Below are 18,349 nucleotides of genomic sequence, written 5' to 3'. Positions count from 1 at the left end.
ATTTTAAAAAAAATTTATCAGCTGATTTGCTTTTGTAGCCTTACTTTGTTTTTATAGCTTACAGAAGCGCTAAATATGTAAGTAGGGGGCACCGCTTGTGTTTGCGTCGTCTGCTCTGTTTTCTATTTATGAATAGAGTTTTAGGTTAGTTGAGTTTAGAATTTTGAAATAATAGCGTGAAAAGATGTCATATCTATAATAATCTTCAGCATATTCTTATAATATCAATAGCCTTCTTATAATCGTCTACACACTCATCTTCTTAAATGCCTATTTCCCATTTTGTGATGGCTATCTTTATCAGGTAGCTAGCTATCTTTTGTATTTATTATTTTGTAGGAATAATGGTGATATATATATATACCATGATATCATGGTTGAATATAAAAGGAGTTTTATAGTTCTCAACTATTGGTTGTGATCGTATCTAGTTTAGTTTTCTATTCCTCATACAAATTAGTTGAGCCATTTTACTATGAGCAAAAGGTAATAAGCTGCTCTAGACTAGACTCACCTTTTTTGAAGCATTTGCTTCAAAAGTTGAGCAAATGCTCTAGTTTATTCATACAGTTTTGAGTATAAGCTTTTACTTTTGAGCAAATGCTCAAACTATTTTTTTGATGAGCATGAGCAAAAGATTTTGCTCACGTTTATTCATAGAAAATGAAGCAAATGCTCCATATTTTAGAAGTATAAGCAAATGCTAAACTTTATTCATATGGGCCATTGTCTATTTATTTGTAGAATCTCTTTTTACATTGTCTATTTGTCTATATATTTTTAGAATCTCTTCTGATATTTGGGAACTCCACAAAGAATGAAAACACTTTTCTCATGTTTCATTTATTGTCAATTTTTTTCAGGAGAAACAGAACAAAATGAACGTCCAAAACCTGTCAATCACATTGAGTCCATCACTGCAAATGAGTCAGAAGGCAATTAGTGCTCTCATCCAACATTGTGATTCCATTTTTCCGGACATAAAACTTACCAAGTGAGTGATTTTCATTTTTTTATCATTTTTGGACCCAGCTTCTCTGTCATTCTACAGAAACGTGATAAAACACACGTTTCATCTTTGTACATTGGAGATCTTCTCGCTTTATCAATTACATTTAATAATTAAATCCGCGATCAGATTTCCAATTCACAAAATAATATTTTAATAAAATTGAATGGGTTTTGATGTCATGTATGACAATAGCAATACCATTTCTAATTAAGCACTGACATTATAACTTGGACCAGACTATAAATATGTGGTTGACTTGTGAGAAGTGGTGTTGTCGTCCTCTTACTATATGATTGATTATTACTACTCAATACATTTTATGCACTTCTATTTGCATTGCATTTTGTATGTTATGGTTGATAAACTTGAATGAGATTGATGTATGGTGTGCAGGTACATCGGGCCGTTGACGTCAGGCAGTCCAGGTTTGCCGGAGTCTGCCGAGGCGATCGCCGAAGAGCTGAAGAAACAGGAGTCGCTGTTGGGTCAGGTGCACAGCGAGATGAATGCCGGATTCGTCACCAAGCAGCGCGAGGAGTTGCTTTGGGAAGTACAGCGCATGATCACTCAGCTCAAGGTTAATAGTTCTTTTTTGGCTCAATAAAATGAATTTGAATTTGAGTGCCATTCATCCATTGCCGAACCGAACCTCGAACAGCGCAGCGGCGATTTACGTCGGATTGTGCGGTTCGCTGCGCTGATCGAGGTTGGGTTCGGCCAAGACCTACAAGACATGTATTATCATTATTATTATTTCATCGTATTAAACCTCATTTGATGAGCACAGCTCAAACGGTGTACGACATGTCAACTGTATGGTTTCCCTCCATTGAGGGAAAGTTTTTCATTTTACAAAATCGTCTGAATGATTTTCTGATCTCTAGGATTTCAATGAGAAGATCTCATAGCATTCTCTTAATGAATACGGGCAGCATTCAGTCAGTTTATCTTTTAGATGTGCATAAGATTTACCAATATGAAAATGAAAATGAAAATTATTCTCCTTTTGCATAGCAAAATTTTTACAATAAAGAATCTCTATCTTAGAATTAAACTGGCAGCAATTGTGCATAGGCGCTGCCAGTGTCATGAATCTTAGTTACATAAATTATATACTATATGAGTCAACAAGATAAGATTTAATAATAATAAAATAATAATAGGCAGATGGCCACATACAAAAACAATTATAAGTAGATTGAGTCGAGAAATCTTGGGATAATTACCATGTGATAAAAAATGTTAGAGAAATACAAAATTTAAATGAGATTAGGTCAATGACATTAATGACCATTGAAGCCTGACAATAATCGAAAAGGTAATATTAATGATACCTGAATTGCGAATATAAATTGAGTGCTATAATGAAAAGCTACTGCTGCAAAATTCAATCTTAATGATTTACAAGAGGAATAATAATAAATGACAATGATTTACAAAAGGAATAATAATAAATGACAATAAGCTGTAGATAGTGCTCAACAAATAGAATACATTAAAATATAGGCGGCATAGGCCTTCAGTAAATTAAATGTCAAGCTAGACATCAATTGAACAATTAATAGGCGTCAGTGGCCTCAGTGAATTGAATGTCTGAATTCTATTCGTACTCTTAGTACTATTAGTATGTCATACTATCGATGACAGACATCAATAGTACAAAAGGAATAATAACAAATGACAATAAGCTGTAGATAGTGCTCAACAAATAGAATACATTAAAATATAGGCGGCATAGGCCTTCAGTAAATTAAATGTCAAGTTAGACATCAATTGAACAATTAATAGGCATCGGTGGCCTCAGTGAATTGAATGTCAAGATAGACATCAACAAAACAATTAATAGGCGTCAGTGGCCTCAGTGAATTGAATGTCAAGATAGACATCAATAGTACAAAAGGAATAATAACAAATGACAATGAGCTGTAGATAGTGCTCAACAAATAGAATACATTAAAATATAGGCGGCATAGGCCTTCAGTAAATTAAATGTCAAGTTAGACATCAATTGAACAATTAATAGGCGTCGGTGGCCTCAGTGAATGAATGTCAAGATAGACATCAACAAAACAATTAATAGGCGTCAGTGGCCTCAGTGAATTGAATGTCAAGATAGACATCAATAGTACAAAAGGAATAATAACAAATGACAATAAGCTGTAGATAGTGCTCAACAAATAGAATACATTAAAATATAGGCGGCATAGGCCTTCAGTAAATTAAATGTCAAGTTAGACATCAATTGAACAATTAATAGGCGTCGGTGGCCTCAGTGAATTGAATGTCAAGATAGACATCAACAAAACAATTAATAGGCATCAGTGGCCTCAGTGAATTGAATGTCAAGATAGACATCAATAAAACAATTATGTAATACATACGTAAATGAAAATTGAATAGAACGATTTACGTAACCTGAATAAAATTTTGAAGAGGAGATGCAGCCAGGCAGACAGGCAATGAATCCGCAATACCCAAAGGAACAGGACATCAGCAAGCGACGATGTGATCTGGCAAGGCGATGACAAGAATGGAAGCGTCCACCACAGCAGGCAAATCCCCCAGTGGAAATGTGAACAGGAGCATGTAGAATTCCAAACGAATAATCCGACCTCCAAGTTGTGGAATTTTTAGAATGATTTCCAAACGGTAGAGATGATGAACTTGAAAGTTTGAGTTACACGAGGTGAAGCCAATTGTTAGAAGAATGGCAATTGAAGCCCACACGAGGTTGTGAACTTGACAAAGTTTATCAGCGTAAATATGTGAAGAAATCGATGAATAGTTGAATCACAATTGAAGAATAGAATAAACGAATTAATTTGAAGAAGTAATTCACACTTTAAAAACGTTCCGTAGATCAGATAAATAGCGATAAACGCCCACACAAGGTTGCAATTTTGACAAAGTTTATCAGAGTAAATATGCGAAGAAATCGATGAATAGTTGAATCACAATTGAAGAATAGAATAAACGAATTAATTTGAAGAAGTAATTCACACTTTAAAAACGTTCCATAGATCAGATAAATAGCGATAAACGCCCACACGAGGTTGCAATTTTGACAAAGTTTATCAGAGTAAATAAGTGAAGAAATCGATGAATAATTGAATCACAATTGAAGAATAGAATAAACGAATTAATTTGAAGAATAATTCACTTTTAAAAACGTTCCGTAGATCAGATGAATTTGGATGAAAAGTTTGGACCGGGCGCGAGATGTGCACACACCGACTAGACTCCATTGAAAGACAAGAAGCTAGCTAAAAGCACTAGCAACAAAAAGGGAAGGCGGAAATGTCAGCCACGTATGTGAAACGTTTACAAACGTTTGGTGAAAAAGTAGCAAATATCTAGAAAGTAAGATGCCTAAAGACAAAATAAATTCCAAAAAATCGAATAGTACAAATATTAAAATTGAAACGGCAAATAACACGACGAATAATGCGAATAATATAGGAAACCAACTTGATTAAAGCAGTGCCGTAGAACCGTGACTGTGACGTCACCGGACAGCGCAGACGGAAAATGACGACATGATGTCTACGTAGTAGCGGAACGAGTAACAAGTGGAACCGTTCCAATAAATGCTTTGTCAGATTTTACAGTATGTGAGACTACCAGCGTCTCATAGCTTTACCATAGAGAAACAATAGCTTTAGTAGATATCCCATGGTATAGGGCGTTTATGTCGCAACTTTTACTGTTATCTCAAGCCGATAGTCCATGTATTTCTTTCCCAAAAAGGTGTGTGACGCTGGTAGTCTCTCATATTGTGCAGTTCATACACTCTCACCCGGCCAAAACAGTAGAAATCTACAATAATCGATAGTAATGGACTTGAGATAACAGTAAAAGTTGCGACATAAACTCCCTATACCATGGGATATCTACTCAAGCTATTGTTTCTCTATGACTTTACCAAGAACAACTACTAGAATTATCGGCTCAAGTTAACAGTGAAAATAATGATTAACTTTGAATATTATGATATACTCTAATTTAGATTGATGAACCATGTCATGTCAACAAATCAGATTATTTTGATAGAGTCTATTAACATTTCCAGATAATATTTCTCGCGACAAAATAACACTCACTAATCACTTGAAGCTGTAAAAATAATGATTAACTTTGAATATTATGATATACTCTAATTTAGAGTGATAAACCATGTCATGTCAACAAATCAGGATATTTTGATAGAGTCTATTAAAATTTCCAGATAATATTTGTCGCGAGATACGGTTAGCTGTTTGAATGATTACACAGCTGATCTCCCACACAGGCACACGCATCATCTGTTATCGACAGACGACGAAATCTGTTCTTCCAACGATGAATTATCCTTTTAATGTCCTTCAGAGAGTTTTTCCAGGGATGAGACCTAGTGCAATCGAATCTTTATATTATAAACCTACTATTTTCTGAATTTCGTGAGAATCGTTAGAGCCGTTTTCGAGATCCGGTGAAATACAAAAATATAAACATCTAAACATCCAAACATCTAAACATATAAACAGAAATTGCTCGTTTAATAGTATAGGATAGCAAATCACAAATCAGCTGGAGAATTCAGCGGCAAAAGTTTAGAAAACTTTTTATTTTTCAGATCGATAGCGTATATAATTTAAGGGTGCCCACTAACGACAGGTCAAGTGAGTTGAACATGTGTGTACGCACACATGCTCGTCAGATGAAAGGCGATCTGGCAACAGAGCAAAGCAAGAATGAGATAGCGCTATCCGCTTTGTTGAATGATAGACAAGGATAGTGTAATCAAATGGGGGGGAAGAAAGAGAAAAAACTATAGCTTTCTGATTTTATTTAACATCAAAAATTATTCATTAATACGAATAATCCAATATGAAACTATGCGAAACGGAAAACAAATGCAAATGAGATAAAGGAAAGATTACAGCTTTAATCAACAATCAAACTTTCTGATTATAATAATCAGATAATAATTTAAGGGCTTAGCTGATCTGCGGTCGTTCTGTTTTTTTAATAATAAAAACAAAATTATTATTTAGAATTATGGGTATGAAAAATAAAAAGTACAATTAACTATTATCTTACTTTACCTTGAAAATTGTCCCTTGGCCTGAATCCTCAAGGTCTGGTTAAACCACTCCCGATTTTAAAATGAAAAAATATATTTAAAAAAACGTCTACCAGCTGATTGAATAAAAAACACCAGCTTTCCCTGAAAAACACAAGATTCAAATCCTGAAAACACAATTATGTAGGTTTAAGCTGCCCGAACTGTGACAGCCTATAATAATTGAATTCTCAAGACACAATCCTTCAGGTAACCAATGCTTTAACTCAACAACTAAAATTCAAAATCAATTTATGTGAAAAAACATGCAGCCTTGATTCACAGACCAAAAGTCGACTCACTCTTGTTTGTATAGCATGGAGCTAAAAACCATAATATTGCCTTTACGGAACGTGATAAAACACACGTTTCATCTTTGTACATTGGAGATCTTCTCGCTTTATCAATTACATTTAATAATTAAATCCGCGACCAGATTTCCAATTCACAATAGTTATTTGTGCAACTAGTGCGCAAAGTGAAACTAGAGTTTGCTGCACCGAAAGAAACGTTTACGCACGAGCCGTAGGCGAGAGCGGAATGGTTTCTTGAGTGCAGCAGAGGAATTTTGCGCACATATTTCACATTAAATTTTTCCTACAGTTACCATTGAATATGAGAAGTGGTTGATTATGGGTAAAATGATGGCTGAAATCCATCAAATGTTTGTTTGTATAATTTTTTAATAACAACTTTAATTTATTTTAAACTTGATAATCCAATCGATAATTTATTCAAATAAAAAATTAAATTAATTTGAAAATTTGAATAATTTTGAGTAAATCTTAATTTCTAAATAATTTTTCAACCAATCAATTTATCATTAAAAAAATATTATTTGTAATAATGAATAATTAATAATATTCAAAATATTTAATTTAATGAGTTCTCATTTTTATTTATTTGAAAATCAGAAAAATATAGATAGAACAAATTCGCATTCAAAATACACGCCAACAATGTCTACAGCTGATTGGGATGCAAGATAATACGCAAAGTATTAAGAGTACGCAAAGTAATACTTTGCGCACTAGAGCGGGAAAGTGATTCTTTGCGTTCTTCAATCAGTGCAGGAATGGTCACTTTTCAAGGTAACTGTAGGAAAAATAATATTTCAATAAAATTGAATGGGTTTTGATGTCATGTATGCCATTTCTAATTAAACACTGCCGTTATAACTTGGACCAGACTATAAATATGTGGTTGACTTGTGAGAAGTGGTGTTGTCATCCTTGATGATTGATTATTACTACTCTATACATTTTATGCACTTCTATTTGCATTGCATTTTGTATGTTATGGTTGATAAACTTGAATGAGATTGATGTATGGTGTGCAGGTACATCGGGCCGTTAACGTCAGGCAGTCCAGGTTTGCCGGAGTCTGCCGAGGCGATCGCCGAAGAGCTGAAGAAACAGGAGTCGCTGTTGGGTCAGGTGCACAGCGAGATGAATGCCGGATTCGTCACCAAGCAGCGCGAGGAGTTGCTCTGGGAAGTACAGCGCATGATCACTCAGCTCAAGGTGAATATAGTGAGGTCACAGAATACAATCATACAGAATGGAAACTCGGCTAGTACCCTGGCACAAAAATCCGACATCTTGTAAGAAAGTTCAGCATTCTAATATAGTGAGGTCCACGTTATAATGGCAGTGTAGGATTGACAATACTGTTGCTGTCATCTTACAACAAAACAGATAGCACTATCTCTCTCTCGCTTTGCAAAGGTGAATAGTGCCATTCATTCATTGCCGAACCGAACCTCGAACAGCGCAGCGGCGATTTACGTCGGATTGTGCGGTTCGCTGCGCTGCTCGAGGTTGGGTTCGGCCAAGACCTACAAGACAGGTATTATCATTATTATTATTTCATCGTATTAAACCTCATTTGATGAGCACAGCTCAAACGGTGTACGACATGTCAAATGTATGGTTTCCCTCCATTGAGGGAAAGTTTTTCATTTTACAAAATCGTCTGAATGATTTTCTGATCTCTAGGATTTCAATGAGAAGATCTCATAGCATTCTCTTAATGAATACGGGCAGCATTCAGTCAGTTTATCTTTTAGATGTGCATAAGATTTACCAATATGAAAATGAAAATGAAAATTATTCTCCTTTTGCATAGCAAAATTTTTACAATAAAGAATCTCTATCTTAGAATTAAACTGGCAGCAATTGTGCATAGGCGCTGCCAGTGTCATGAATCTTAGTTACATAAATTATATACTATATAGTTACTATTTTAATAACTTAAGCAAAGTATTATACGGCCATTGCGCTACAAGTGTATTTTAATGAGTAAATAATGATAAAACATAATTTAGAAAAACAAAACAAAAGTATTATTAAGTTTGATAATGAAATAATACTCCTATATTGATTAAGTATGAACTAAGGTGAAAAATGTAAATAACTGAATGAAAAATCAAGAAATTTAGAAATTGACCGAAGCATACATAAGTTTTATTGTAGCTTAGTTATGTGATGGGTTCTCAGGAGAGAATTGCAAAAAATTATGTATTTCTTGGTTCTGAAATAGCCAGTCATTTACTATGGATAAAAATTCTTTCAAAGTTCTACCAGCATGTGGGATGGTGTTGAAAAGTTTTGGACCTAGGTATAAGAAAGATTTTGAAAAAAAAAACTGAAATTTATTCTATATAGTCTTGATACTAGGTCCAATCTTCTTCTTTCGGAAAAGCTGGGCCTGAAAACCCCATCGTTTCCACTTCGAAAAAAGAAAATTCTCAAGACTTTGAAAACAAAAAGGTGTGGCGACACTCAATACTGTCAACACTCTTTAGTTCGTCCATCAAACAGTTGAAAATATTCTGAGCCGAGCATAATGTGGTCCCCCCTCCAAGAGCGAAAGTCTATGAGTGGGGTACTGGAGGGTAAACATTTTATGTCTTGTGGGTATCTGTGTGAAATGTTATCCTCCATGAATTTACGAACTCCCGAACTCCTAGATTCGGCTCCCTCTGATTGCTTTCTCTTGCTTTCGAAACATATTCTGGAGGTTTGTTTGACTGCTACCCCAGAATAAGATACTGTATCTGATGTGAGACATAAAATATCCATGATAGACAGTTAGTGCTGTTTTTACTTTCCTTGCCCTATTACCATAGATAAGGAAAGTATTGCTTTCCAAGTAAAATTAAGGTACCCTAATTTCAAGTTTTCTATACGTTTCAAGGTCCCCTGAGTCCAAAAACATGATTTTTGGGTGTTGGTCTGTGTGTGTGTGTGTATGTCTGTGAACACGATAACTCCATTCCTAATTAACCGATTGACTTGAAATTTTAAACTTAAGGTCCTTATACCATGAGGATCTGACAATAAGAAATTCAATAAAATTGAATTCAAAATGGCGGAAAAAATGGCGGATAATTACTAAAAAACCATGTTTTTCACGGTTTTCTCGAAAACGGCTCTAACGATTTTCTTCAAATTTATATCATGGATAGCTATTCATAAGCCCTATCAACTGAAATGAGTCTCATTTCTGGGAAAATTTCAGGAGCTCCGTAAAATTCTTGAGAAAAATGGCGGATAATTACTAAAAAACCACGTTTTCACGGTTTTCTCGAAAATGGCTCTAACGATTTTCTTCAAATTTATACCATGGATAGCTATTTATAAGCCCTATCAACTGACACGAGTCTCATTTCTGGGAAAATTGCAGGAGCTCCGTAATATTCTTGAGAAAAATGGCGGATAATTACTAAAAAACCATGTTTTTCACGATTTTCTCAAAAATAACTTGACCGATTTTTTTCAAATTCATCCCCTAGTTATTTATCAGCTCTATCAACTGGCATGAGTCTTTTTCCTGGGAAACTTATGGGGGTCAACCCCATCCTTGAGAAATGGACTTTGTAACCTCCTTCTCGTGCATGAGGTAGGTAGGTAGAGCAGTTTATAAAAAGAACACAGTCATAGTCGAGATATTTCATCTGTAGAACAGCTGTTTTGACGACTTTTGAAAAAAATCATCGAATTTCACAATTTATACAAAGGAAAAAGTACTCTGAAAACAATTATATATACACATATAAAGTAGTCTGATCGTAGTTGCAAATGTTTTGCCGCCAATCGTCATTATATTATTCCCATAAATTATTCTCATCTAAGAATGAGGCTTACAGTTCAATGAGCAAGGAAAGTTGTGTGCGTGTACCACACCAGATTTTTCTATTTGCCACTCGGACTATTGTTTTCAAGGCAAAAATAGCACGGAATTTACGTGGCTATCCCACTTAATATTTCTCTGCAGGTCAACACCGAGAAATTTAATCATCTCTCCTGTAGCAGAGTATTACTTCCAGAGCCCCCAGTAGAAAATTTGAGATGATCGGTTTTCTTCAAGTTTAATTTTAGAAGATTAGAGCTGAACCAATGGCTAAGCTGGTTAAGGGCCTGCATTGATTTCCGCTGGACTTCATCATCATCTTTACCCTTCACAATCACTGTGGTATCATCTGCATACACAATGAGGTCAGAGCCAGATTATACCACTGTGATTGTGAAGGGTAAAGATGATGACATACAGATCATAACATTTGAACAAAATGGCCGCTAACATGGGCGAAATGTTTGACAGTTGAGATGTCTGCTATTATTGTTTACTTTGTGATATGAGTAAATAAAGTATGTTTATTATCATAATATATGACAATTATGAGTAGTATACTGCATTATTATACTGACCTAATGACAAATAGAACGTTGAAGTTCAAATTAAGATTATAATGAACATGATTAAATTTCGGGAAGATAGTTAACCTCACTTTCTTACTCTCTTTAAACAATCGTTGATTGTTCACTTTCAAAAAACCTGAATTTACATCTTGATTATTAACGCAGTCTTTTATTTTTAATTTTAGCGAATGAATTCTATTGTGATGATCAGAACATGATTAAATTTCGGGAAGATAGTTAACCTCACTTTCTTACTCTCTTTAAACAATCGTTGATTGTTCACTTTCAAAAAAACCTGAATTTACATCTTGATTATTAACGCAGTCTTTTATTTTTAATTCTAGCGAATAAATTCAATTGTGATGATCAATAAATTGTCTAATGTTAATAACTGAAGTTATATACCTGGTGTACAATGTTCAAACATGTAACTTTTATATTGATTCACTAAAAATATTGTTGAACAAACACAAAATTACACTTTAATAAATTTTCCAATCGAATAGATGTTATCCACTTTTTCTTAAGAACGACGTTGTTTGGAAATTTAAAAAAAAATTATATTCAAGTTAGTAAGACTTTGCGGTTTGATTTACAATCTGGAAAATGTACCAATTTTAAGATGCAATTTCATTTTCCATTATTGTAAAATATGAAAATTGTAATTTTTATAATGTTCCGTATTTTGGAACAATCGGCCTGAACATAATAAAATAATGAACGTTTAAAAAATCATCTTCTCTCGCTTTACAAGTGCTATTGTGCAGTAACAATGCCTTGTAGATCTATTCACAGAATCCGCCATTTTGTTTAAACTGGATGTCAATGTTATGGTATGTATGTCTTGTAGGTCTTGGTTCGGCATATATGTACATACCTTTATCATATCTTTTCATGTTTTTGACAATAAATTATTTATTTATTTATTTACATTCATGCCACCAATCAAGAATTTAATTGCAAACATACTTACTGCTTGGCGCTACAACTCATTCAGAGCCTTGACCTCCTTCAAAAAGCCTCTCCATTCGTCTCTATCGGCAGCCTCACGTCTCCATACCCTGTCACCCAGCTTCCTAATTTCGTCCTTCACATCCTCCAGCCAACGCTTTCTCGGACGTCCTCTCAGCCTTCTCCCTCCTGGTTTGGAGACCTTTTTTTACAACTCTTGAGTTGTAATCATCCTCTCAACGTGTCTCAGCCAACTTGACTTGAAAACTTGTACTGAAATCTCATAGAATTTAAAAGACCAATATCCATCCTTGTTGAATTAAGAACTATATGCCACTCATGCCTTTGGAATTGAAACTACATACTCAATGTGATCAATTTGCTTCAGGGAAACAAATCGCAACCGCTAGTTCTGACTGCAACTGTCCTGTCTTTGAGAATGTGAATTTTATTAGATATTTAGGTGTTATTGTTGATGAGTGCCTAAGATGGGATCATCACATAAAGTTCATCATTGAAAAATTAAAATTCATAAATTATAAATTCTATAAAATTAATAAAATACTGGACAGAAAGCAAATAAAAGTTGTTTACTTTGCTTTAGTTGAATCAATACTAAGATATGGAATCACAGTATGGGGAGGCACATATGATTCTCACTTAAATATTCCATTTATAACACAAAAAGGTATAATTAAAACCATACTCCGCAAACCCAGAGACTATCCTACACAGCAGGTATTCAGAGATTTTGATGTCATGACTCTGAGCCAATTATATGTAAAAATGCTGATAAAATACATTAATAACTATAGGCAGCAATTTGAGGAATCTGACAGGCCATCTTATTCATTCAGACTTAACATAGTGAGAAAATACAAAGTATATCACAGCAACCTGAGTATAGTTCGGAGACAGCTTATTTAAGTTAGCTCCAAGTTAATCAACATGGTACCTGAAGAATTCCTAGCTCATTGTCAAAATAGTAAAATATTCAATAAATGGATATGTGATAATTTTTTCCAAAAATTAGGGTTCCTGTCAATACCTTAAGTGAATAAGATAACCATAGCAGATTACAATATTCTCGTATTTCTATTGTTTTTTATTGTGTCGCAATTTATCATATGATATTATATTATGTATGAATATAGTTTTAATCTGATTTTTGATGAATTACTCTGGTCAAAGATATTTCGTAGCAACTGTTGTTTTTTTTATATTTCTAATGAGTATTCTCTTTTCTTTCTGCATTGAATATGGTATTTCTAGGTTTTCCTGAACTTATTTTTTTCCTTTTCCTTTTTATTTTTCCTAGTATTCAATAAGTATTAATTTTAGTTTAAGGATGGACTCCCACCAGCGAGCAAGTTTTACTTTTGCTGGTGGAAATTTTCATTTTCATTAAATGGTTCATGCTGTGTATTAGAATCGTTAATTTTTATTATAATGTATCGTGCATCTTGTATGAAGATGGAAATAAATAAATTTTGAAATAATAAAATATACAAAATTCAAGTTAATCAGTTGAGTAGTTCAGACGTGATGATGCGTAATTCGTGTATTTCCCATCCAGTACGTGTATAAGCCGATTCTTCCGTTTATTATAATATAATAGATTATCAACTAACCCGTGATCCGCAAGGGTTTATTTTAAAACATGACAAACTGAAAACTTAACCTAGTGGAATGTTGAAAAGTTTGAAGTAGGCCTAGAACCATCCTCGGCTAATTAAGAATCTATATGCGAAATTTCAAGTTAATCAGTCCAGTAGTAAAGACGTGATGATGCGTCAAACATAATTTTCCCATCCCGTACGTGTATAAGCCAGTTCTTTCCTTTATTATAGTATGGATAAATTCTTCAACTTGGTACTAACATAATGTGACACAACTCAAATCTTGTTTAGAAACCTTCCTCAACTTAATGCCAACCTGACAAAATTGGTCTGGTTATTATTTAGTTGCCAATTTTAACATCTGTTTCAAAGAGGTAGTCTCTCTAGATTATAGTTCTATATTTACATATATCAATGTATGTACTCATGTCCCATGAATGAAATTTGAACATCAATTCTGAAAAATCTAGAAGGAAAATTGAAATTTGGACGTCGAGGTGCACGAGATTGATATTTTTAGAATCCACGTGCAAAATTTGGAGATCTAAATCTTTCCCGTCTCCCCAGTATGCAATCCACAAGTTGACATGTTTTCATCCGAACAAACACAACCCTACTCTCTCTCTTATTATATAGATTACAATACCGGGCACCGAGTTTCGCTCGTTATTTTTATTTATTGATAAACAGAACACAATTCTCTAAAATGATCGTGTTTATATTTTACTGCTGTCAGCTTATGAATTTCAGGGATGCGGTATTTTGATTTTCCACAGAATCACTCGCTCACATTTTACTATCCACAGACGACGAAAGTTTCAGCTGTTTCAGCCAAGGATGAATTATCCTTTTAATGTCGTTCAGCGAGTTTTCCCAGGGATGAAACTAGTACAATCGAATTTTTATATCATAAACCTACTAGTAGTTCTGTGAACAGTAGACCTCACGCAGTATTCTCATCCACAAGTACCTGATTGAAACTATAGACCTTATGGAAATACAGCAATAGACTGGCTTCTCCACACATCTGTGTAATCACTTGTCAGCTGATTTATGATGAATAATTCTATAGTCTGATTTTTACTCCAATATTGGCGTATGAAGGAGGCTCCTTTTTCCTTTTATATTATCCTTGAAATGCAAAATTTCCAAAAACCTTGTATATACGTCGACGCGCAATTAAAAAAGGAACATACCTGTCAAATTTCATGAAAATCTATTACCGCGTTTCGCCGTAAATGCGCAACATATAAACATTTAGACATTAAGAGAAATGCCAAACCGTCGACTTGAATCTTAGACCTCACTTCGCTCGGTCAACTATGTTCCAAATTTCGTGGAAATCGTTAGAGCCGTTTTCGAGATCCGTTGAACATAAATAACTAGATATAAAAATATAAACAGATATACAGAAATTCTCGCTTAATTAATATAATAAGATTCCATTCTATTTAAATTCTGTTGAATTATTCTCTAATTGTGTTTCTGTTTCTACCAGCGAAAACTGCGCATACTGGAGAAAGGAAGTCATGAGTCGAGTCAGGCTCAGAGTCAGAGTCGAGTGTGCGACGAGACTGATGCAGTGCTGCCAACTGAAGAGTTGCCGTCGCCTGCGGCCACAGTTGGCGAGCCTGCTGCCAACCCTCTTCCCACCCCGCCGTCCGCCACCACCACCCCCACTAAGCATGTGGTCGAAGCCATCATTGAGAGCACAGACGCCGCTCAGTCTCACGATGGCAACACTGTTGTTCTCAACAAGGACTCGTCCAGTGAGTAAATTCTATTATACAGAAAATCTATAATATAATAAAGGAAAGAATCAACAATCAATTATACAGGATGGCACAGAATAACGGGAACTTTTAAAAACTCCATAAAACATTAGTGGGAAGGGCAAAAATGATTTTATTCAAACTAATGTAAAGTTCAAGACTTTTCATTTGAGAATTATTAATAACATCTTTTACTTTTTGACAATTACTTCTTCAAGATGGCTTCCTCCTGCACGAATACACTCTTTAAATCTGTGTTGAGATTCCTGAGCGATTGCTGCAACATTTCAGCTGGGATATTTTTAATTTCATTCTGAATTGTCTGTTATGATTCAATCACAGTTATTGGTCAAGTTGTGAAAACATTTGATTTGAGATAGCTCCACAAACAGAAAATCGCCGGTGGACAGATCATGGGATCAGGAAACGCAGATGTTGCAGCGATCAATGAGGAATCGTCAACACAGATTTCAAGATTGTGTATTCTTGCAGGAGGAAGCCATCTTAAAGAAGTAATTGTCAAAAAGTGATAGTTGTTATTAATAATTCTCAAAAGGCAAGTCTTGAACTTTACATTAGTATGAATAAAATCATTTTTCCCTTCCCACTAGTGTTTTATGGCGTTTTTGAAAGTTCCCGTTTTTCTGTGTCATCCTGTATAAGATAACATAAAACAAACATCAGATAACATGAAACAGCATAAGATAACACTGAAGAGCATTGGCATATCAAGACTAGATTACAAATTGACTCATATAGGTCTCAAAGAAAGTAGGGGATTGGAAATTCACGAATGACGCATCATCACGTCTGTACTACTCAAGTGATTAACTTGAGATTTTGCATATAGATTCTTAATTCTTCAAGGATGGTTATAGGCCTATTTTCAAGATTTCATTAGGTCAAGTTTTCAGTTTGTCAAGTTTTTAATCACACCCTTGCAGAGCACGGGTTACCTGCTAGGCTATAATTTTTTTTTCTAGAACTGCGCGTAAAAAAAGAATATACATCCTCAATTCTCCTCGTAAAACAGCTTATTTCTGAGGGGAATCTACTTTTTCGCGAATTCGCGCATGCGCAGAAGAGTTTCTTTACGCTCGCTAATCAACTGATGGTAAGCAGCTCGCCAAAAGGTCAGATCTTAACCTAAAAAGTCGGTAATTGTAACTCCGCCGATATAAGTAATTTAACAGGTTTGAGCAGTTGTAGATAAAATTTTGTATGTAATTCGCGCGAAATGCTTGCAAAATTATCACGCTCCGCTTCGCGTCGCGTGATAACTGTTTTGCGCGAGCGATAAAGTCGCGCATTTCATTTCCATATCATTTTTATTTCACCACCTACATCACAAGGATGAGGGGAACGTCGAGGAAGCGAATGAAAGTCGCTACTTTTGAACTCTTCACTGGAAATTCCTTCAGTGAATAGAGTGGATTGTCTAAAAAGTATTTTTTTAGAGCTTGCTTAAATGGTTTAGGCTCTTTTATACTTTTTATATCGTGTGGCAGGCAATTATGAAAGCGGAAACCCTGTGTATGTGGCTGTCTCTGTGTTTTCAGCAGTGTACTGTATGGGAGGTCGAAATCGTTTTTTCCTCTTGTATTGTGTTCATGTATATTGTGTCTACATGGCCTAACCGTGTAAAATGGTGCTTCCTGGGGGGTTATCTCTTATGATAGAGTCCCACGTTATGAAGCCATTGTGTAAAGATGTAGATTTTTGTCCCACTAGATGGGTGACATTGTGTAAAGTTGTGTTTTTGATATTTACGAGAGCAGTTGTTAAAGTCCCTAATTTGCGAATAAATTCACAAATAATTAAGGCCGTCCGGCTCGCAAAATTGCTGGGTTCAAACCTCAGCTCTAGCTCAGTGGTAGATACATGAATTTTCCAAACACAACCAATCACCATAAGGTTCAATGACCGGTGATTATTAATTCTTACCGCTGCTTCTATGAAGTTCTTGAAGAATGCCAGTGATAAAATCAAAAGAACAATTGATGACTGACTATCAGTAACCATGTACACAATAGAGAATAATAAAGACCAACTATAGTTTTTTTTTTTAGTTGATCCCTAAAACGCTTGTCATGAATACAGGTATTCACCAATTTATCCTTCTGAAATTCCTTAGAACTTACAACGCCAGTTCTTGAAGCTCTCTGGATCCTTATATGATATAACTGGAACCTTATTAATATAATTATCAATATATTTTTCCTGGCAGACTAATGTGACTATCATCAAAGGATGATAAGTATTGAGTGCTATTAATAAGATCGATATTAATTGATTCAATAATTTTATATGCTGCTGAATATTTATTGGTACCAAAACAGCTCAAACTGTATATCACGAGATGAATTAGGATATAATAAAAAATTCTATGACTTTGTATGCTGACATAAAACACAAAATATATTCCCATAAAACAGTGTATATAAAATTTTCTATATCTATAATTTTCCTTAAATAAATTCTTTTCTAAAATCTGAATAATTATCACAAAGTTTGATAGCATTCACAATAGTGAGTTTTAAAATTTATAAATTGGTATTTAATACTGATATATGGACTTCAAGTCAATTCATAATTCTACCATTTAAAACTTGTTTAGTCTATAGATTTGATATAACTTGCTTTGATCAATTAGCAAAAATAATAATTAACAAATTAATATTCAAACATGAGATCTCAGGGCTTTTAATGAGTTCGTGCCGTGCACGGAAGTAAGCTTCCTACATATATCAAATAAATTCGTAAAATGTTCTTATAAACTATGTGATAGCACTCAACACATTGCGAATTTTTATTGGATTTAAGTTAATTTGAATAGCGCTTTGATTAATTCCCCCAACTATGCGTAGAAAGGCCTTAAACGAGCTCGTTTGATTTTTTCACTCACATTATGACGTTCTTGACGGTCTCGTGGATTGAATTAATTATTTCCAATAATTAATTAGGCAGGTCCCTTTCGTCTCTGCTGGGCTAGCGCGTGGTCCAGATTTCTTATAGATTTCTCTCCGAATTAAAGATATATTCATGGGAATTGATTACAAATTACGAACTCTTCAACAACACTGAGTTCACAGATAATTTAACATTAATTACAAATATTTTCACATTTAAAAAGGGGTTGGCTTGATAATTTTAAAATTTAAAGGAAGAACGAACCCTAAACTCTATGTGCA

General features: G+C 34.5%; 1 protein-coding gene across 1 annotated transcript in view; it reads left to right on the top strand.

Annotated features, from left to right (window-relative positions):
• Window positions 1–18,349, top strand: part of LOC111060126 (ralA-binding protein 1) — a 73,387-nt gene that overhangs the window by 51,140 nt on the left and 3,898 nt on the right. The window contains exons 8-10 of the mRNA XM_039424724.1: window positions 864–994; window positions 1,406–1,589; window positions 14,885–15,155. Of these exons, the coding sequence (XP_039280658.1) occupies window positions 864–994; window positions 1,406–1,589; window positions 14,885–15,155 (586 nt within the window). The remainder of the gene's footprint in view (window positions 1–863; window positions 995–1,405; window positions 1,590–14,884; window positions 15,156–18,349) is intronic.

Source organism: Nilaparvata lugens, chromosome 3, assembly GCF_014356525.2.
Source record: "Nilaparvata lugens isolate BPH chromosome 3, ASM1435652v1, whole genome shotgun sequence".
Classification (NCBI taxonomy): Eukaryota; Metazoa; Arthropoda; class Insecta; order Hemiptera; family Delphacidae; genus Nilaparvata; species Nilaparvata lugens.
The sequence above is the reverse complement of the archived record's forward strand: the minus strand, read 5'-3'. Positions and strand labels throughout refer to the sequence as shown.